Genomic DNA, 23504 nt, shown 5'->3' on the forward strand with positions numbered 1-23504 from the left:
ATGTCTGTTCCATATTAAATGAGGTCGTTCAAGATTTTCTTAAGTTTAGTGTTTTTAGAGGTTGGCCAAGCAGAGAAATAGGTAATCATTGTGTGTAACACACGGGAAACTTGCCCAGTGCATTTGTTTGGCACCTTGGAAATCTGAATTTAGAAGGTATTTCATGAATTACTTAAAGTTTATTCTCAAGTGGCACTCATTTTCCCAGTCAACATAGTTCATGGAGGTCTTGGAAGACTGAACTCCAGCTTATTCCTTTTCTTACCTGTCCTCATTCTATAGTCATACATAGACAATGTTAATTCTTTATAACTACATTTTCCTTTTTTTCTAGAATATTGATAATTCTTTATGTTGTAAAGGGCATTTTTAATGACATTTTTGGAGGTCTAGTAATTTCTTAGATGTTGTGACTCTTCTTGCTGCGATAGTAATATAGTACCTATTTAACCTAACTGCTGTATAATCTCTAGAAGGTACAAATATTTTCTAAGAAATATATGTATATTTTGAGTGACTTTTATATTTGAAAACAGTAAATTTCATTCATGCATTTATTCAACAAATATTTACTGTTTACATTGTGGTAAGCACTTCACCTATACCAGTAAACAGAATGGTCCCTGACATCAGGGTGCTTCCAATTTAGTGAGGGAATCTAGATTTAAACAAGTAACCACACAGACTGTATGATTACATTAATAACAAGTTCTGTGAAGAAAAAGTACAGGGTACTTTGAAAACACATGACATGGGCAACCTAAGGTGATTTGGGAAATTGTTGAGACCTCCCTGAGAGGGTGACATTTAAACTGAGACCAGAACGACACTTAGGAATTAGCCTAGTGAAGAAGGTGTGGTAGAGAGGTAGGTATAGAAAGTGAGAAGTAGCAGACTGCACAGTCTTGAGGCCTCGAAATGGGAAGAAACTTGGCCTTTCTCAGGAAGAGATGGCCAAGCAATTGGACTGGAGCAGGACAGAAAGGAAGAGCTCAGTAAGATACAGCTGGAGAATAGGGAACCCAGAACCACAGTTGTCATCAGAGCAGTGCTGCTCAGCGACAGATATTCTCAGATTTGTGTTGTTAAAAGTATACTCTGGTAGCTGTGTAGAGATGTTATCGCTAGGACAGGGGTCAGCAAACTGTTTTTGTGAAGATCCAGATAGATCTTCACTAACACTAACCTGTGTTTGTAGTGTGAAAGTAGCCCTAGACATATGTAAATGAGCGAACCTGCCTACTTTCCATAAAGCTTTATTTAAAGTTCAGTAAAACTACCTGGTGGCTGAAGTTTGAATTTCATGTAATTTTCGTGTGTCATGGAATATTATTATTATTTTCATTTTTTGGAAAAATGTTTAATGCTTATTATTTTGAGACAGAGTGCAAGTGGGGTGGGGCAGAGGGGGGTGGGGAGCACAGAATCTGAAGCAGGCTCCAAGCTCTGAGCTGTCAGCACAGAGCCCGACACAGGCCTTGAACATGTTAACTGTGAAATCATGACCTGAGCCGAAGTTGGACGCTTAACTGACTGAGCCACCCAGGCGCCTCTTCTTTTCATTAAAAAAAGGAAAAAACATTTAGGGGCACCTGGGTGGCTCAGTCGGTTAAGCGTGCAACTCTTGATTTTGGCTTAGGTCATAATCTCACAGTTTAGGAATTCAAGCCCCACATTGGGCTCTGCGCTGACAGTGTGAAGCCTGCTTGGGATTTTTTCTCTGCCTCTCCCCAACTCATGCGTTCTGTCTCTTTTCTCAAAATAAGTAAAAAAATTTTTATAAAGTTATAAAAAATAATTTAAGAATATGAAAACCACTCTTAGTTCATTTGGTCTGATAACCTGGTTTGCTGACCCCTGGTAGAAGATTTACAGTTCTCATTCTTTAACATTTTCTACTCTGTCTCTTAAATGATACTTTAATTCTACCATGACATTTTTTTTCAGTTGTCTGCCTTGTTTTTTCAGTGCTCCGGTAAAGGTATGACCAATGCTAAATAATAAAGGGGAATATGACCGCTCCCTTTTTATTTCTTTGTCTTAGTGTTCCATTTTCTATTTTGAAATCAGTATAACACGACTGACCTATTTTTTATTCAGAGGCTCTTTTCTTTTAAACAGTGGGAAATTTTGTATTTCTCCTATTTATTTTTTCTTCCTAAGGTGTTACACATTGTGCTTTCTTCTTTTAAGCCTCACACTGAATTTTTTATCTTTTTTTTTTTTAACTAGTGATAGTTCTAAAATTTAATTCTGGAATTCAGAAGAAAAAGTGGTGCAGACATCGGAAAAACAAAGTAAAAAATAAAGCAACACAATGGCATGCAAGCATTTGTTGTGTGACTGGATAAAATACTTTGTTTCCATGGAGATAAACAACATCTCTGTAATTCCAGATCTACAAACCAGTATTATGACTTGAAAGGATGTTTCTAGGTGTGCTCTTGCAGTGCACTATTCAGGCAGCTACCCCACAAGATGCTGGAAAGCATTATGTAGTGGAAATAGTACAGACAGACCTGGTTTGAATTCCACCTGACACTGTGTGATATTGGGCAACTTAATTAATTTTCTGGAGACTAACTTCCCCGAAGCATGCAAAGTACATAATCTTTTGTACTTCATATTGGGTGCATACATAGTACATAATACATAGTATTGGAACTATGTGTGTGGGAATTGTCATCCACCTTTCTTCTCCCACATGGAGGTAGCCATGTTAAAAAAAATGGGAGATGGTGACAGCCTATATTTGGTGATGGTGAGGGTGTTTGTTTTGGTTTTAACTTTATTGCAGGTATGAAGTTAAAAAAACAAAACCCAGGTCCCCTAATGGAACCAGTGTACACTTAAATGGTGGTATACATGATAAGTGCTTGTACTTTTCATTAATATTTCCTTTGCCTTGTTTATTTTGCTTCTGAAAACTTAGGTTTGACAGTTCTCTGGAAGACCTACCGAGGAGTGGACCTCACCCACCTGCAACTCCTCAGGTTTTACATATTGGTGGCCAAGTAGCCACACTTTCTAAAGTAACTGCATATTCTAGGTAGAGTTTTTTCCTTTTTGGTATGTCTAAGTTTTAATGCTGATGGTGCAATTAAATACTAAAATTGACTAAAAAGGAACAAGTGATCATAGATTACAGAACTGACATCATTAATATACAGACAAGAAGCTTGGCACTCAGCTGTGGGACACTGCTTTACACTGCTTTTGTATTTCTCTCTCTCTCTTTTATTTTTTTTTGTTCAGATTCAAAGTCACAATATAGAATTAGGATCTATGCCTTCTATTTATTCACTGTGATTTGGAAAGTCAGCTCCCTTGAGTTTGTTGTAAGTCTACTTTATGGAATTAGAGCATCATGTCTAAAAAAGGAGCACTAGGGATCATATATGCCTGGTGCCCACACATATTCTAAAGGTACTCAGGTTTCTTGTAAGATTGTGCAGGACTGCAGTCATGCTAAGTCCTTTTATATTACTATTTATGATATAATGCCATGAAAGAAATTCATTACAGTTTTTTTAATAGACTTAGTTTCTAGTTATTATTCTCCATTACTTCCCCCAACTAGTAGCCATTGCCTGAAAGATGCAGAGTAATTGAGAAATTCAGAATTGAGTCACTTGGTAACTTGATTCATCCACATTGCATGACACTCATGTTACCCTACTCTGACACTGATAGCATCTTTCTTTTCTCTTTCTCACCCCGTTCTTTTTTCTAGCCATTCGCGACAGTTGCTAAAATATAGGCCTACAGTTCAGTTAAATTATAGGCCTGTGAAAAGATTATACTTACACAGTTCTGTATAAGTTTTTAAAAATGGCTTGCCACTGCTCTTTCATTTGCTTTCCAATGGTTTGTAAAGTTAGAGCCAGTGGAACTAGGAATAATGGATTATCAAATCCTGACGAGGAGAAAAGACTTATGTCCACACTCACAGTTTCAGACATCTGAGCTCTCATTAACCTGGGTTGAGTTTGGCACGTACTTACTTTGTGTTGGAGGTGGCCACTGTCACCAGTTGTGAAAAAAGTGATCATAGAATGGTAAGAATGTTCATTAATAACTTGCACGCATAAAGGAGGAAAGAGGCCATGGGTTTCAAGCTGTGAATTTTAGATTTTCTTTTTATTTAACAAAAAAGAAATTCTCAATTTCAAGTTGATAACCAACTTGAAAAGCATCACAGACCTAATGATGGAATGTTAATTCCTGTCCAGGTGTTTGACCTTTTCGAAAAGACCAAAGGAAAATATTATTTTAAGTCATAACAGTTCTGAAAATAAAATTTTATACCAGCATTTTTGAGTCTTGACAGAGCTAACTGAAAATAGGGAGGGTGATATTTTAGTCATTCACTTAAACGGTGCTGTTTATTTTACAGAGGCACTTTTCTTCCCCAAGGAGGTTTATTCCCAATATTTTAAAGTTATTTCTTGTTTCTTTTAATATATATTGCTACTTCTGAATAGGCAGCCAGTTGTACCTGCTTCTCCTGAAAGTATAGTCTCATTAAAATGTCAGGCTCTAGGTGTATATCATCTCTAAGGTAAAGCTCTTTATGTAGAGTCTTTTTAGAAAAATCACCATAACCTTCCTTTCTCCACATACAGAAATTCAAACGTCATGTTTAGATTTTTTACTTCTTAGATGCTGACAAATCAGTCCTCACATGTGTGTTATGATACTGATTTAACTTTAAATAGGATTAGAGACAGAAGCTAAGTACATTCAAAAGCATTTGTATCTCAAAAATCCATTTTATGGAGGATTATATATCAAATTTTAATTTCTGTGAGAAATCATAGCAACAGTAAATAAATGACCTGACCTTCTGTTACACTTCTGTATGGCACCTTTACAATGGCTAAATATTAATATAGGATGGTTACTATCTTACCTTTATTGTGCTACCTCTTCTCACTTTAGTTTTTTGTTCCTCTCCTCTTCTTTTTTCCTTCCCTACCTATCAATTTAAGCAGCAACACAAGCAGTGTGGCAAGTTCTTTGGAAGGTTTTCGAAACTTTTCTACCCTCTCTTCTCCTGCTAGATACAGCGCCGCGGCTCTGAGCAGCGCAGCTGCTACTGTGTCTGCTGTTATTGCTGCAAAAACCAGGTAGAGCTATCCGTGCAACGTGTGTCTCATGTGATTTCCAACACCTTTCATGGCCTTACAAGTCCCCTCAAAGAAGATATAGCCATTTGAAACAGTCACAGCTCAATATGAGACCTTGATTGTGTTGTGGACATTTTACCTGGGTTGTGGACCTCTCCGACAGTGTTTATTACTGGTTTTTCTTTGTTATTTTTTTTAAGTTTATTTATTTATTTTTAGAGAGACAGAGGCGGCACAAGTGGGGGAGGGACAAAGAGAGAGGGAGACATCGAATCCCAGGCAGGCTCTGCACTGTCAGCACAAAGCCCAACGTGGGGCTCAAACCCATGAAACAGTGAGATCATGACCTGAGCCAAAACCAGGAGTCAGACGCTTAACTGACTGAGCCACACAGGCACCCCTATTACTGGTTTCTCTTTAAATTATCCTTTCATCTCTTTCCATTACTAGCATTTATCTAGGATACTTCTCAGTTGTGTGTTGTGTGCTTATTGAGTTTCGGGTTTGTATAATTTTTAGTTTTTCTATCTGGAACGGAATCAACTATTAATAGATCTTTTAAGTTTCTGTTGGTATTCTCTTCTCCCACAAACATTGTATTTGAGGGTGAATTAAAATCTAACTATTCTAACACCACCTCCTCCCCCAAAGAGAGTAATAACTTTCTATTTTTGTGAGATTCTGTTTTTACAAAATTGCTAGTAGTCTATAGCTTTTTTGGTGAAAATCTAGTCAATTCTATATGAATGAGTCGAATAATAGAATACTCTTCGCCCCTCTTCTCCTCTATCTACTGCTTTGTTCTTTCTGTCAAGTGTTTCTGTCTCTAGCTCTTACTGAAAATGTTTCCAATCATAGACTGTAAAAACTACATTTTGCTATTGGTTCTGTGATTTTTCCTCTTAAACTCTCTCTAAATGCCCACCAGGCTCTCCAGTCCTGATAAATATCACACACTCCTGGATGCACTTTGCATCAGCCCTGTTTCCAAGCCTTTAGCTCTTTCGTACCTCCAGGCCTCCAGGAAGTCAACTGGCTCTATCCATGTTAAGGAAACAAGGTACTGTGGGAGTGGATATCACAGTGGTGGATTGCTGTGAAATATACTGCTTTCTCTCTAATACTTAACCACCATATTAATAAGCCAGATGGCAGGGTCCTAGAGCGGATTTGTGTTCAGTTTTAAATTAACTGTAAATTCAGTGCAATGCTACTGCACAAGCATGTTATTTTGTATGATCATTAACTTTCCTTTTAACCCCTTGTGTCATTTTTAATAGCACATTTGATGTTTGGTATGAAATTATGAGTAATTTTGCAAGTATTTAAATTATAGTAGAACTCTTCTATTGCATGCATGTAGCTGTACTAGAATAATCAAATGTTTAGTAAGCTATACCTTTATACCTATTGCAGAAATGAAAAAGAATAATTCATTTTGGTCAGCTACTACTATCTTATAGTACCTTTTTTATGTTTTATTTATTTCTGAGAGAGAGAGACAGAGAGAGCATGAACAGGGGAGAATCAGAGAGAGAGGGAGATATAGAATCTGAAACAGGCTCCAGGCTCTGAGCTAGCTGTCAGCACAGAGCCTGACGCAGGGCTCGAATCCACGAACCATGAGGTCATGACCTGAGCTGAAGTCAGACGCTTAACCACTGAGCCACCCAGGCGCCCCTGTCTTATAGTACTTAAATAAGAGGTTTTTACCAGGGCAAACAACAATTTCGCCATATCTGGAAAAATCTGAACACAAAATTAATTTTTTTCCTAAACTTAACTATAATGCCAAAAATTATTAGGCATAATATAAAAAATAAAAATATCCCAAGTGTTCACTAAACCTGTAATCTTAAATAACTGTATAAAATCATTTCTGATGGAACATAAAATTAATGGCATGGTATACAGCTATGACTATAATTAGTAAAACCCTGATATGATTCGGGCTATCTACTGATCATGTGTTAGGAGCCTATCCACTATTATGGAGGTTTTCAATATACTTAATTACAAAACTTTTAAGGAAGGTGTTTAAAAAGAGGGGAGAAAGATCATTGTACATTTTTCTCTAAGGAAAAAAAACACCCCAAATAATGGTATATTTGTGGTATTGTGAGTGTTAATAGAGCAGAAATCTTTCATCATCAGGGCTAAGTCTATAGAGAGCCAGACTACTGATTATACTTGGAGTAAAAAGTCCCTTTGAGAACTTAATGGAATGTTCTAGGTCTTCTCTCCAGAGAAGTACCTATTTCATTTTTTAAAAACTAAATAGCCAGTGGTATGTTTTGATTGATATTAAGTGGAGATGGGATGGGGAAAATGGAAATAAGATGGAGAAAAATACTAGTTATGAGAGAATATTCCCTTCATTAGTGGCATGCTCAGTCAGCCCTTATCTTTATATTCCAGTAACTTATTTAGCACTCACTATTTAATATAAAAGAGAAACATTAAAACTCTTGCAAACCTTACTTGATTAGAGAATTTTAATATTTTTCGTTTACCAGTGTAAAAACAAGGGCAGTTTTATAATATTTCTGTCCGTAGCTTTTACATGCGGTTCATCTTTAAGTAGAGATAGATTACTCTGAAATAAATGAATCCTAGGTAGTTTTCCCTTCAAGTAAAACACTTTTGTTATTTAAATAAACTTCTTATTTAAAAAAAAAAGAGATGTGCATGCAGTTATGGACTGACACTATCCGTGGACCCACTTATAGAGCAGGTAGCCATTATCGTTACTTCTTATTAACGGTGATAGGCACAACCTAAATATAGTTTGGTATTTGGGAAGGGAGGTGATTTTCAACAAGGTAAGCAAGTTGGCATTCTAAGAAGCGGGGACGTTTGATTCTCTGAGGAGACCTTACTGAACTCAAGTGAGAAGAAAAGGAGCAGTTGGGATAATGTTACATCTCTCTGATTTTTCCTTTTGTAAGGGAATAATCTTTAAAATTATAATAAAGTATAGTATACTACCAAACTTGTTTCTCTCCATTATAGTATATTTAGCATTTTGAAATTTGGTACAAAAAAAATCTTAAGGTGAAAAATTTTGCTTAGGAAAAATTTTCTTGCAAACACAACTCTGGAAGGAAGGAGGCTCATGGCTTCTCTCTGTGTTTACATCCTTTTCAGAGTTCTGACAGGAAAATTCTATTAAAAAGTTGCTTATAATTATGATCCTTCCAGAAATCTTCCTTTCCTACTACTTCAGAATCTATTAGTGTATCAATTTTTTGGTAACACTTTAGCCAAAAACTGTTTAGTTTAAACATTGATAATTAAACCTGTGATGTATGGTTGGGTTTTTTTTTTTTTAATTAAATACATAATTAGAATAAAAGTTACCTCAAGAGTATTTTTGAAGAGTTTTTCTGTTGAGAATAAACAAAATTTCCAACTGTTCTCAATCTGCAGCTGAAATTTATTTGTCGTAATAGCTAAACAAATGTGGGAAAGGAATGTAAACTCAAGATAAATCAGGTTGCTGACACTAAAAGTTCATTTTTCTTCCTGTTGTCTTTTTTTTCTCAACAGCTCAGTTTTGTAAAGAAACCTTTGCTCTGTTAGTGTATTTTTCTGCATTGAGTTTTTGTAATATGAAACAAAAACTTTGATATTCTTGATGGAAGTCATTCTCATTTAACATTACAGTGCTAATTTATTTGACAGACTAGTAAAAATGACTATATTTGATCCTTAGCTTCTGTGGAATTAGAAGGTATTTATGGATTCATTCTGATTTGCTTATTAGAATATTTTAGAAGACATTTTAATTTTCTTTAGAATTTAGGTTTATCTTAAATTTAGAAAAAATATATATGAGTCATAATTTCAGAAATAAGATACCAATCTAATTTAAGTGATCATGCCACTATATTAATAAATTAGCCATTCAAAATATTTTGATGTTAGTGATTATTATAACATTTTGTTCCCAAATATAAAATAATATAACCAATGGCTTTATTAATTCTTTAATCTTCAGTACAATGACACCTATTGCTTATATATTTTCTTTACATAGTAGCTAATAAAATAATAATAATAAAAATTAGAAAAAAAGTTAGCTTTTTTAGAGACCTAAGCATTATTTATTCAGATATATGATTGTCTCAATAAAACCTAATATTCTTTCATTACTACATTAAATGTTTTAAGTAGAGATCTATTTCCCCTAAGAATATTGAGCTCCACTGATCAGTCCTGAATTTAAACATAAGTGGAACAACTTTCTTGCTTATAATTTAGAACTTTTTAAAAAGTTTATTTATTTTGGAGAGAGAGTGAAAGCAAGTGAGCAGGGGAGGGGCAGAGAGAGAGAGAGAATCTCAAGCAGCCTCTAACACTATCAGTACAGAACCTACAACTCATGAACCATCAGATCACGACCTAAGCCAAAATCAAGAGTTGGATGCTTAACTGAGCCACCCAAGTGCCCATAGAATTTTTTAAGGTCTGCCTTTATAATTTCCTGCTCACACTTTGTATCTAAAGAGTGTCGTTTAAGATTTAAACATCTTAAGGCACCTGGGTAGTACAGTCAGTTGAGTGTCCGACTTCGGCTAAGGTCATAATCTCAGCGGTTTGTGAGTTTGCACCCCGCCTGGAGTCTGTGTTTCCCTCTCTCTGCCCCTCCCCCAGTCAGCTATCTCAAAATAAGATAAATAAACATTAAAAAATTAAAAAATAATAAAGAAGGTGATGGCTCTGTTACACTTGAACTTGAGAGAACAATAATAGGGAATGATATTTTAAGAAAGTTAAAATAGCTCTAGTATGATTTTTCAAAACTGTTTAGTGTCAGAGGTGCCCCAGGACCACCCCCCAGTTTGAGGATTCACTAGAGGACTTACAGAACCGGGTATATAGTTGTACATATGACTAAGATTTATTGTGGTACAAGAATACAAAGCAAAATCAGCAAGGGGAAAGGGTACATGGGATCAAGTCCAGAAGAAAAGACACTCAGGTTTCCAAAAGTCCTTTCTCCGTGAAATCAGTCAAGATGTGTTCCTTCCTATAGCAGTGAATTATGACAAAACATGCAAAAGCTGGAAAAGCTCTTCAGAAACTGAGTACGTAAGACAAGCTTTTTTTTTTTTTTTAACTTTTAAAGAATGTTCATTTAGTTTTGAGAGAGCATGAGAGGGAGAGAGAGCGTGCAAGCAGGGGAGGAGCAGAGAGAGGGAGACACAGAATCTGAAGCAGGCTCCAGGCTCTGAGCTGTCAGCACAGATCCTGACTTGGGGCTGGAACCCATGGACCATGAGATCGTGACCTGAGCCAAAGTCAGACGCTCAACCGACTGAGCCACCTACGTGCCCCAAGATAAGCTTTTTACTGGGGCTCCTTATTTTGTCACTGTGCCTAGTTTATACTGTAAATCCAGCAGAAGGAAAGCAGGTGTTCAGCATAAACCGTGTTGTTTATACAGTTTAGGCACAGTGAGCTGCTCTTATCTTTTACAGGAAGTTTTTTTTAAATTTTTTTTAATGTTTTATTTATTTCTAGGAGAGAGAGAGAGAGAGAGAGAGAGAGACAGCGTGAGCAGGGGAGGGTCAGAGAGAGAGGGAGTCACAGACTGAAACAGGCTCCAGGCTCTGAGCTGGCAGTCAGCACAGAGCCCAACGCGGGGCTCGAACCCACGAACCGCGAGATCATGACCCAAGCGAAAGTCGGACGCTCAACTGACTCAGCCACCCAGGCGCCCCCTACAGGAAGTTTTATATGACTGTAGGGAACTGTTTACTGGCCAAGTTGTCAAATGCCTGTTAGAGGCCAACCTTGCAAGGCCTTCCTAAGACTAGGCAGCAGCCTCAGATCTGTTTTGTTAGTGTTCATCCCAGATACAAGAGCATTGGAAAAACTAGGTATTCTTTTTTTTCTAAGTTTATTTATTTATTTTGAGAGAGAGGGAGGGAGGAAGGGGCAGAGAGAATCCCAAGCAGGCCACAGGACTTGATCTCGTGAACCTTGTGATCATGACCTGAGCTGAAATGAAGAGTTGGATGCTCAACCGACTGAGTCACCCAGGCCACTCCAGGTGCCCAGGAACCTAAAATGGTAGGATAGTGGACATGATTGAATTTGAACTTTCTTTTCATTGAAATAATCTCAACGTAAGCAGTATAATTAAGGGCATTTAGTTTACTGGTCATTCTTATTGTTGTTTCAATAATTATCATTGTGATACTTCACTTGAGAGAAACTGCTATAGTATCATATCATTCCAAAGTATGTATTTTATAATTTAAGCTACCTAAAGTTTTTTTTTTTTTGAAATGACAGTATATAATAATAAATAACAAATGACGCATGGTCTTCTCGCTCAAACTGGAACCAGCACAGATAAGGCCTCCTGTTAAGCAAATGAATAACTCTGAGTGAGGAAAGTGGTGGTTTTGTCTCTTGTTTACCTGTGTCATGAACACACAACACTGGATATTCTGTTAAGCTGGGGTTATTGTCTCTTGTTTACCACCCTGTGGCCAGTGCTGAGCACAATATCTAGTGTGTAGTAGGTGCTTAAATGTTTATTCAGTGAATGAATAAGTGAGTATGTGAGTGAAAAGAGTGACTGTTAAGATGTCAGGGAAACTTAGTTCATAAAATACCAGAAGAATGTGAGGAGGAGGGGAAAATACATCTCTGCCGTTTCATAGAGATTATCCAGGATTCTCTACTAATTGTCTTAATCTAGATGACTCTTCTGAAATGTTGAAATAAGAATAGGAAGAGAGAAATAGCTTCCTTTTCAAAGGGATAGGGTGTAACAATGTTTCAATAGCGTAATATCTCCTGGTAGACCTTTTAAAGAGAATTTCCAAGGTACTGAACAAATGTAATCTGACTCCTTTCCTGTTTTGTTTTGTTTTGTTTCGTTTTGTTTTGTTTGTTTCAGAGGATGGTCCCTCAGTCATGGTTGTCTTTTTTAAAATAACATTTAATTGATATTTTTATTTTCCTTAAAGATCTAATAGATTGAGAAAAGAAAGGCTCAATGCCCAGTCAGACTGCTACCACTTCACCAAAATGTTTCCTTATTTCCTTTCTAGCAGCACCCAGGAGACTTCTCAGCAGTTGGCCCCATCAGTAGCTTCGGCTCGGAGCATGCCTGAGAAACAAGAGAGCCCAGCAGCCACCAGACCGGGGGTGGCAGGTCTCAGAACTGCGGCTGCCTTCAAGCCGCCAGGACCCACCAACGTTATCAAGTCACCAAGCTGGCAACAGCCAAACCAAGCAGGTAGCCCAAAGAAATCTCGTGTTTTTTGTTTTTCTTAAGTGTAATTAATTATGAAAATGTCTCATAGGATATATGATAGGATCCACTGGTGAAACCCATCCTCGACCATCTCAGCTTTAAAAAGGGCTGCAAGGAATCGCTATAGCTATTTTCCTCTGAAATATCTCATAAACATTCTGTGTGTATGTTTGATAGAATGGCCATTTGCTATTCATAATTATAGGAATTTCTTTGTTTCCCAGATTACTCAAGAAGCATGTGTGAATTGTAAAGTTGGGGTCTTACTAATGAACTATTTTGGGGTCAACTAATGAAAGTTGGCCTTGGAAATATAGCATTTTAGTTTTGATGATATATACAAAATAATAACAGAAGCGTTTACTGTCATCAACCACTGAAGGAGGAATCTTTGCCTTCTTGTCCTCTGAAGACTTATGAGGCAGAATTGCAAGAAGGCAATGCAGAAAGAGCACATGTTTTATTTTATTTTAATTCTATTTAATTTTATTTAAGTATACTTGACATACAGTGTTATAGTAGTTTCAGCTTACAACATAGTGTTTTGACAATCCTGTGCGTTATACTGTGCTCACCACAATAAATGTAGTTACTTTCTGTCACTGTACAACATTATTATATCACTGACTAGATTCCCTATGCTGTACTTTTTATCCCTGTGACTTATTTTGTACCTGGAAGCTTGTTCTTGTTAGTCCCTTTCGCCTATTTCACCTGGCCCCTCAGTGCCCTTACCCTCTGGCAACCACCACTTAGTTCACTGTATTTATGATTCTGTTTGTTTTGTTTATTTGTTTGTTTATTCATTTTTTTAAATTCCACATATAAGCGAAATCGTAAGGCACTTGTCTTTCTCGGACTTATTTTACTTAGTATAATACACTCCAGGTCCATCCATGTTGTTACCAGAAAGCAGGATTTTATTCTTTTTTATGGCTGAGTTCTCTTTTATAAAATATATGTGGTGTGTGTGGGTGTGTGTGTGTGCGTGCATGCGCGCGTGCACACACACACCCACACCCACACACACCACATATATATATATGCCACATCTTTTTTATCCATTCATCTGTCGATGGACACTTGGGCTACATCCATATCTTGGTTATTGTAAATAATGCTATAGTAAACAAAGGGATTGTGTATTTTTTTTGAAATAATATTTCTCTTTTCTTTGGGTAAATACCCAGTAATGGAATTAGTGGATCGTGTGATATTTTTTAAGTTTTTGAGGAATATCCATACTGTTTTCCACAGTGGTTGTACCAAATTACATTCCCACCAGTAGTACACAAGAGTTCCCTTTCTCCACATCCTTGCCAACACTTGTTATGTCTTGTTTTTTTGTGTGTTTTTTTTTTTTTTTTATTTTAGCCATTCTGACAGGTGGAAGGTGAGATCTTATTGTGGTTTTGATTTGCATTTGCCTGATGATGTTGAGCATATTTTCATATGTCTGTTGGCATCTGTATGTCTTCCTTGGAAAAATTTGTATTGAGGTCCTCTGCCCATTTTTTTATCGGATTATTTGTGTTTTTAGTGTTGACTTGTTTAAGTTCTTGCTATTTCCAGGTGGCACCTTAAATGCAGCGTGTCCAAAAATACTATTACCTATCCTTAGGAATGGTACATACACCAGTCACCAAAGCGCCAATGTAAGCTTGAGCTTTCCCACCTCTACCCCAGTGCTTTCACAGTAACTAACACCTAATGATTTTACTTCTTAGTATTTCTCAAGTTTCTTTTCTCCTCTCTATAGTAAGAGCCATTGCCTTGGTTCAGGCCTTTGTCATTGCAAACAGCTTCTAAGTAATTTCCCTGTCTCTTTCTCACCCCATCAATCTGTCCTGCATACTGTAGCGAATATCTTTGCAAAACTCTGATTTGCCCATGTTACTCTCCTGTTGCAGATGCTTTACTATATTTCTCGATTTCTTAACTTCTCATGAAGTCTGTTTTCACTCTGATTCTCACTAACGTCTCAGTGTCCTCTCCAGCCGCTTCCAATTTGTAATCTGTGCCAGAGCCTTACTAAAGAATCCTGTTACTGACACATGCCATGTTACCTTGCTTTAGAATGTTCTAGTCCTTCATAGACTTTTTTACCTGGACTGCTGTAGAATTCTAGTCTTTCCTCATCAGTGTTGGGATAAGTATTGATTAAATACACAAAGGGGTGCTTTTAAATATATATATTTTAAGAATTGTTTTAATGATTGATCATTTATTATTAAAGACTCACTTTTACAGCTGTAAGAGTGATTTTTTTTAGTTAGTTTAATTTAGGAATTCCATCTTTTGCTTTGTATCTTCCAGTGTTTAAATATATTAGACATTAAATAAGTTTGTTTATTAATTGTTATCTTTAGAAAACTAATTATAGTTAAAATTTATTTCATATTGTCATTTTGAACAGTATGAATTATCATTATGTGTTACTAAGTTTTCAAGGAAGCTAAAATTTTTTGGTGGAGGAGGAGCAAGAAATAGGCCATTGCATATGTTCTAGACTATTTTAAAGAAATGACCATCATCTTACTTGTAAAAACTTAAAATACTCAGACTAATATCATTAGATTGTGAAATCTCTAGACTGTTAATAGATGTAGCAAGACCTATTCTCTTGGGAGAAAATGCTCCCAAGAGGATTGTTGTTGTTGTTGTTTTAATTTTTAAATTTATTGATTTATTTATTTTTGTGAGAGCACAAGCAGGGGAGGGGCAGAGAGAGAGGGAGAGAGGATCCGAAGTGGGCTATGCACTGACAGACTGACAGCAGCAAGCCTGATATGGGGCTTGAACTCATGAGCCACAAGATCATGACCTGAACCAAGATGCTCAACTGACTGAGCCACACAGGCACCTCCAGATTCCTGTGTTTTTAATTATTTACCATTTACTTGAAGCTTATGCATGACTGTGGATATTTGCTGTAATTATCTTGTATGTGCATTAGAATATAGAACGTAATTTCGGGGCGCCCGGGTGGCTTAGTCGGTTAAGCGTCTGACTTTCGCTTAGGTCATGATCTCGTGGTTCGTGGGTTCGAGCCCCGCGTCGGGCTCTGTGCTGACAGCCAGCTCAGAGCCTGGAGCCTGTTTCAGAGTCTGTGTCTCCCTCTCTCTCTGACCCTCCCCTGCTCATGCTGTCGCTGTTTCTCTCTCTCTCTCCTAGAAATAAATAAAAATATTAAAAAAATATATATAGAAAGTAATTTTAAGAAAAATCTCTTTGGTGTAGTAATTGGAAGTAAACATGAGAATGTTTCTTAAAAGTGAGGGGAAAACTATATAAGGTAGAAACTAAAGGGAGGACATTAACTATGTACACTGCAGAGGGCAGAAAGTATATGTACTGCTTTTGGAAATTCAGAAACTCTGGTTAAAATACCACTGTGTTAAAGTGAAAAGAAAAAATTCCAGTCGAGGTGGACCTCCTGGGGAATACACTACAGCAAAATTGCCACAAGAGGGCAACAGAATCCTGTCTTTTCTGAGTGTAATTTATAATTATCAAAGCAGTCACATAACACAACTGTAACCATGACTCATATGGTTAGTATTTAACTTCTTACAGAAAATATAAATGAATTGAATTTGAGCAAAACTGTAACAGTATAAAATACTACACATTATATGACATTATAAAGCATTAATATTACAAGAAGAAAATATGTTTTACCATTGTGAATCGTAGTTGAATTATATCATGATGCTTAGCTCAAACTAGAAGATATTGCCACACTCTCGCTGTTTATCTTGCTCTAGGTGCTATATTCTGACATTTAATCTGTATTATGTGATGTAAAAATTACTTATTTTAGACTATTTTATAAAAATTATAAAACAAATATAAGATTCGCAGCCATGCAAATTGTTGTATTTCACTCTACCTAATAGTGTGCCATATTTAAAAACAAAACCAAACAAAAATGCCTCAGCATCTATTCTTACTCTCTGATAAGTAGTTTTAAGGCTTTCTAATGCAAATAAAAAGATTATTTTGATTTACAGGGGGATAGCTGTCTCATTATGGGTTCTCACATTCTTCACAGTTCACCTGTGAAAACTATGGTACCAATGAAGGGGAGGCAAAAGCTAGAGAGGCTTGGTAATGCTGTACCAGTTGATAAAGAGGAAGTAGGTGTATATGTGGCAACATTATAGTTTAGATTGGATCATCTTCTTTTTCTCACTCAGTTTAACATACACCACCACATGTACACAAACTTGTCCGTGACTGGCAAAGACCCGACTATTTTAGGATGCAAGGTGCTCAGGAGTTCATCTGCATGAAAGTATTAAGACACAAAAGAAGTAAGAATCCAGGCTTGAGTATTATGTAAGCCAACAATACTACTTCCTCCTTGCCCTGTGCCTTTAATAATTTCATAATTCGGATATAGTAGTGCCTTTAGAAATATTAACTTGATGTAGAAAGATACATAAAAGGTGACATTCTTCTTGTTAGTTTTCAGAATTGGGGATTTATACTTTTATAAACTTCTGTTTTAATTCACTATATTTGTATGTCTAATAGATTTTGTAATGCTTGAAATCTTTATATTGAATATAATTAATAAGTGGTTAGATAGACATTTTCAAGCTTTCATAAATTTTATGGTTTAAGTTACAAATACATTCCTGTGTTTATGTAGGTGATCTAATTTGCTGTGTAATGTTTTCCCTAGATCCTCTGTAGGTTATGGATTCCATATTGGATAAGTTTAGGTCATTTGATGCAAATATAAAACACTACTATCTTGCCAAATATAGTCATCTATTCTTCACAAATCCAGTCTTAAAGTCATGAGGAACCATTAGATTTTGGAATCACTTCAGTCTTTAATTATATATAAAATGAGACTGCCTAATTCATTAAGACTAGGGCTATTGATCATCGAACCCATTTTGCTGACAGACAGGTAGTGGCCCTGAAAAATAAGAGTGTCTGCCCTGTGGGGCATGAAATTCAGAAGGCCAGAGGTGTTCTCTAAATGGAGCATTTGAGCCTTCGGTTTCTTTGTCTGTTAAAATAAAGGCTAAAACACTCCCCCATGACGTTGTTATGTTTATATGTATATAAGTGAGTGCCTATACACATACACAAATGATACAGCATATATTGAAGTTTGTGATGCATACACTGGTACTCAAGAAAGGTTTTTACCCCTCTTTCCTGGTAGTGACAGCATTAATAACTTAAACTGTTACCATCTAGCAGAACAGTTCTGCTTATGTGACTTCTGTGCTTGAAAATGTTCTGGGCTCTCTGCTTCGCACACATTAAATGTTTCGCTTTTTTTTTTTTAATTTTTTATGTATTTTATTTTGAGAGACAGAGACAGAGAGCAAGTGGGGGAGGGGAGAGAGAGAGGAAGACACAGGATCTGAGCTGTCACCACAGAGCCCGATGTGGAGCTCAGATTCACGAACTGTGAGATCATGACCTAAGCTGAAGTCTGACACTTCACTGACTGAGCCACCCAGTCGCCCCTAAACGTTTTGCTTCTTAACAGAGCTTATGGTCCCTTTATTACCTTGTGCTAACCTTCTTCTCTAGACTATTTTGTAATGTAGTTCTTCATATTCTCTTCAGTCCTGTCACACTTAAGTTCATACCATCCCTTGGACATACACCTCTGTGCTTTATAAAGCTGCTGCTTTTATTTGAAATGCTTTTCCACTCTTCTACCCCTGAAAAATTTCTATTCACTCTTTAAGACCAGATGTTATCTCCTTTTTGAACCTCCCTGAGCCCTCTGAATAATTGACTCTTCTTTCTCTATGTTCCTACTAAATGTTGATGATGGCTTTATTATAGCATTCCTCATATTCATTGTAATTGTTTACATATATGTCTTTTACCACTGTTTCTAGATCCCCTTGAGGACAGGGACCAAGACTTACCACTCTTTGTTTTACAGTACCTAAATAATCACCCAGCATAGTTCCTAGCTAGGCCTTTGGTAAATGTCAGTGGCTGAGTAGGTGAATGGGTGGATAGGTCAGTTCATCTTATTTTGAACATCTTCATATATTTTGAGGGGTTCACAAGACATTGTTCCTTCCTCCTATCAGACTTGAATTCCCACTAGTCATTGAACAAAGGTAGATGTGTTGTTTGCCAAAGGCTGCCATGAAAAACTACACACATTGCTTAGGGAGCAGAGGACTCCACTCTCCTTGAAGCATTGAACTGCCTTAAGACTTCAAAGTTGTGCACATCAGCAATACTATAACTAGTACTATATTATTTATTTCCAGTAACTAAAAACTTAATAACAGATCTGAAGCCCCACTTTCTTAAAAAATATGGAAATGTATGTCCTAGAAGGAACCAAGCAGTGAAATGCAGAGGAAATATTAGGGATAGTCGCTCATTTTATCAAGGTAGATGAATTAACTTGGAGGCAAAGCACCAGTAAATAATAGAAATTAGCAAAAAAGGGGGCAAAGAGTTCATCAGATTACAAGCTCCAGATGAGAAGACTAGGAGATCTGAATGGAAAGGGAAGATAGATACCAATAAAGTTCCAATGATACAATCTTGAGATACAATATTTGTTTATTTATAGTGGAGTCATATTTTATTCAGGAATATGGTGCTTATGTTTATGCCTAAAGTAAAATTATATATAGCTAGTACCCGTTGAATATTTTTAGGAAGAAGCCAAGTTGAAGAGGCAACAACATATGCAAAAGCTCTCTGAGAACTTGGCTTCTTGGAGGAAAAGCAAGTCATTCAGTTTCGTTCAGAACTAGATAGTGGCCAGAGAGAAAGTTGGATGGGCTAATGGGGGTCTGGTCAGAAAAGGGCTTTGAAAGTAAGAGTGGGGATTGATATAGAAAGGAAGTCCTTAGAAGATTTGTAAACTGGAAAGTGACAATCAGATTTGCATTATTAAAAGATCATTATAGTGTTAATGGATTTAATAAACTCATTATGACCTCAATGTAGAGATTAAGATTGGAGTCCTGGTGACTAAAGCCACTGTTGTGATAATCCAGGATAGAGATGATGATAATGAATATTACCCTGGACAATGGGAATGGAGAGAATTCCAAGGGCAAGACAAGGCAGTTTAACACTTTAACCTGGCTGGGAGGCAAGTTCTAACCATTGTTCTTCCAAAAAGCTTTATTCCCTATAGAGCATTTATTCTCTATTAAAAGGATAAATTTTAGTAGGGGGCCCCATGTGTGGCTCAGTTAGTTAAGCATCTGACCCTTGATTTCAGCTCAGATCATGATCCACAGTTCATGTTGGGCTCCATGCTGACCACACAGAGCCTGCTTGGAATTCTCTCTCTCTGTCTCTCTCTCTCTGTCTCTCTGTCTCCCCCTCTCCCCCTCCCCCCATCTCTCTAAAATAAATAAACAAACATTAAATAAATACCTTTGAAACACTGGTAGGGATTGTATTTAGCTTAGAGAAACTATACTTGGCTTTGAGTAAGTCAGATTATGGCACAGAAAATTGATTGAATATGTCTTTAGGGTTTTTTTTTTTTAATGTAATGTGTCTAGTTACAAAATATAAATCTGAGTGGGATGTATCTTGAGAAATGAGTTAAAGTGTACTTCTATAACATAACTAGTCTATTTTTGTAGCATTTCCTTAGGCTAGTACATTGATTTCCCTATCATTTTCTAAATGTTAACTCTTTTTCAATTCTTTACAGTTGCAATCATGAGATATGTAGCTTTGGCATTGCACTGCTTGCCTTTCAGGAAGGACTTGTGCTACACGTTGTCATGGAAATAAACATTATGAGATGGGAAAGGTTCTCTTACATGAGAAAAGAAGAAAAATCCTATAGAGCCCTACCAGTCAAAAATTAAGTACTCACGTTATTTGCATATACTTCAGAAAGCTAACCATAGATTTGCTTAATTTTTTCCCACTAATTACAAGTGTTTTTCTTCTTTCCCACTTCCAAAATATGTAGCTTTTAAAAACAACATTTCTTTTTGAGAAAAAGAAAGCAAGTGAGCATGAGCTGGGAAGGGTTAGGGAAAAGGGGAAGACAAAGGATCTGAAGTGGGCTCTGCGCTGATGACGCAGGGCTCGAACTCACGAACTGTGAAATCATGACCTGAGCTGAAGTCAGAAGCTCAACTGACTGAGCCACCCAGGACCCCCAAAATATGTAGCTTTTAAGAGCATTTGTGATGATACTTCAGTGTATTAACATTATTATAAATATTTAATAAATAATGTAATTTCTCATAAAATAATTTAGCTCTACAATAATGGCTAATGCTGTAATCATTGTTTTCGGTAGAAAACTGTGGCCTTATTTCATAAAACCAGTGAAAATAGAAAGCTCTGTGTTTTCTTTTACAGTAGTTAGTACTGTCTCAATGTGCTGAAATTTTTCCTTTGCTGTTTTCATTAGCAGCTCTTGAAGCTTGCTAGAATAATGCTATCTTAGTGCTGTCTTTTTGTATGTACGCCCAACTCCCTGTTTATTCTTATGTTTCCTGATGTTGGCAAGAAATTATTGCTTTTATTTTTTTACTTTTATTGTTAAATGTGTCCATGGAGGCAGACATTCTCTGGAACTGAGGAAAGGAAAGGCATTTAGTTGATGGTGACATACTCAATACACTAGCAGTATTCTATCATTTCATATTAGACATTTGTAATCTCTGATTCTCCTTATTGAACAAATGTATCTGATTATATGTATATAAGCCTTTTACTAGTGGATTGCTTTTTTTCTTTTCAAAACCATTTTAATATATGTGGCAAAGGCAAGGGCTTTTAATTTATGATGCAATTTATAAAGAATGGTGATTTCTTTTTAAAAACGTGAATTATGTTTTGAACAAGCTTAGTGCAAGTAAGCTGTAAACAGAAAAGTTAGGATCATTTGAAGGTCTTTTAGGGACACAGTCAATTTGTTTTGGTCAAATGTAAAAGGGAAAAAGACACAAAGTTACTTTTCAAATGAATATTTGGTTAATTTTAGCTTCTGTAGCATCCTGTCAATGGGGAATACACACCATGCCCATTTGGGCATTTGGAACTCAGGAGTATAATGATTAGTCATGAAGGGAGCAAAAAAACCTTGCTTAACAGCAAAATTGTGGGTATCATTGATTAGTAGTAGTCATTATTTACTGGAATACTTTCAGTTAAGTATCTTTTCACTCAGAGTATACAATAAGATAATGTCATTAAAATTTTAAATGGGTATCATTTTACCAATGAGGTAACAGACTCTGAGAGAAGTCAAAAGAGTTATTCAGAATCCCAAAGTGATTTGAGCCTAGTTATTTTGGCTAAATAGTGTATTTGCATGTAATCACAAGATAGTATCAATGCCTATATCTAAAGAGGACTGACTTTCCTAGGGATAGTGCAGAAAGGAGTATTGTTTGCATTGGGAGGATAAACCAGGTGACTAGCAGCTACTAAGGTCTGTTTCAAGTAGCATTTTCTTTGCATCTAAACCCCATTTTCAAAATCTAGCTACGATTCTAGTTAACGTGACCCTTTATCATACCCTTCCTCTGGTGTGTGCTGCATTTCAGCAATAAAGAAAAGCTTATTTATCCATTATGGACAGAGCTTTGGAGAGATCTAATGGAATTTTTTTTTTCCCCAAAGAAGACTCCTATATTTATGAGATCTGATTAGATCAAAGATTGAATGATGTGCATCTCAGTTATAAGTGGATATAAATTCTATCTTTTATTTGAAGTCTAGAGAAGATAGGGGTGCGAAAGGAAATTACTGTTTCTACAACCATCCCAAATTTCATTGTAGGCTTTACGTTACAGTAATAAATCGAGATAACTAGATTTGCTTAGCTAAGATGGATAGATTTATTGGTTCCATTTTTAAATTTTTATATGAATAAGCAAACTGCTACCAGTTACGTATGTTTCATCTCTTCTAATAATGTTTTACTGCCATCTGCTCCCCTGCATTTCTACATCATTAAACTAACCAGTCCACATGCCATAAAGGCCTGACTGGAGCTGTCCATTGTCGAAACTGTGGTGTGAAGCATGTAAATAGGGTTTGTCTTTTTATAGAACAAGTAGATTTTGCTTTAGAATCATGATTCTCAGGAAAAAATAAAAGTAACAACCATTAACTGCCTTCCCCACCCCCTCCATAAACTGGAAATTTTTTGTGTTGGAAGCTTTCCCATGCTGATGCAAGTACAGTTGTAAAAGCTCTTCTTTCTCCCCATTTTTTCTTCATCCTGAAATTAAAATATTAAATCCTTTCTAAGGGAAGATCTCTGGACTTACTCATATATGATTTTCATTAAGAATTATTATTCCTCGGGGCACCTGGATGGCTCAGTTAGTTAAGCATCTGACTTCGGCTCAGGTCATGAACTCGCAGTTCATGGGTTTGAGCCCCACATTGGGCTCTGTGCTAACAGCTCAGAGCCTGGAGCCTGCCTCTGATTCTGTGTGTCTCTCTATGTTTCTCCCCTTTTCTCACCATTTCTCTCTCTCTCTCTCTCTCTCTCTCTCTCTCTCAAAAATAAATATAAAAAAAAGAATTATTATTCCTCATTAATTGATGCATGTGGTTTAAACCAGAGGTTGGCAGACTGTGACCTTGGTCACATCTGGCCTACCACCTGTTTTTATAAATAAAGTTTTATTGGAGCACTGCCAGGTTCATTTGTTTACATTTGTTACATGATGTCTGTGGCTCCTATTCTACTGCAGTGGCAGAGTTGAGTAGTTGCCATATAAACCTCACGTCCCACAAAACCTAAAATATTTATTCTCTGGCCATTTACAGAAAAAAAAAATGCCAACCCGAGGTTTAAACCATAGGAATAAGAAAAATTATACTTGATGATTCTGTACGGTAGATGCAAACTTTTCTCAGAGTCAGGAGCACCCTTGACAACACTAATCTGAAGGCACTCTCTTGCCTGTTTGTGGACATCACCTGTGAGAAGATAAACTCTTCGGGGCAAGTATCTCATTCTAGGGTGTATCTTCCATACCAAAAGAATTCCTAGATCTAAAACATTGTGTGTGTTCTCTAAGTAGTTTTTGAATGAGTTGATACCTTATTTTTTTTAAATGGGTAAGATCTTATGTCAGAGTATAATA

At 36.5% G+C, this 23504-nt stretch overlaps 1 protein-coding gene across 4 annotated transcripts in view; it reads left to right on the top strand.

Annotated features, from left to right (window-relative positions):
- PDLIM5 (PDZ and LIM domain 5) overlaps window positions 1-23504 on the top strand; it is a 220487-nt gene that overhangs the window by 157803 nt on the left and 39180 nt on the right. For 2 of the 4 annotated variants that reach the window (XM_077762323.1, XM_077762325.1), the window contains exon 8: window positions 12200-12387. In XM_077762323.1, the coding sequence (XP_077618449.1) occupies window positions 12200-12387 (188 nt within the window). Of the gene's footprint in view, window positions 1-2932; window positions 3050-4985; window positions 5130-6057; window positions 6190-12199; window positions 12388-23504 lie in introns of all 4 variants that reach the window. The other 2 variants (XM_077762326.1, XM_077762324.1) reach the window with 2 other exon arrangements.

Source organism: Crocuta crocuta, unplaced genomic scaffold, assembly GCF_008692635.1.
Source record: "Crocuta crocuta isolate KB4526 unplaced genomic scaffold, BGI_CrCroc_1.0 scaffold83, whole genome shotgun sequence".
NCBI classification, from domain to species: Eukaryota; Metazoa; Chordata; class Mammalia; order Carnivora; family Hyaenidae; genus Crocuta; species Crocuta crocuta.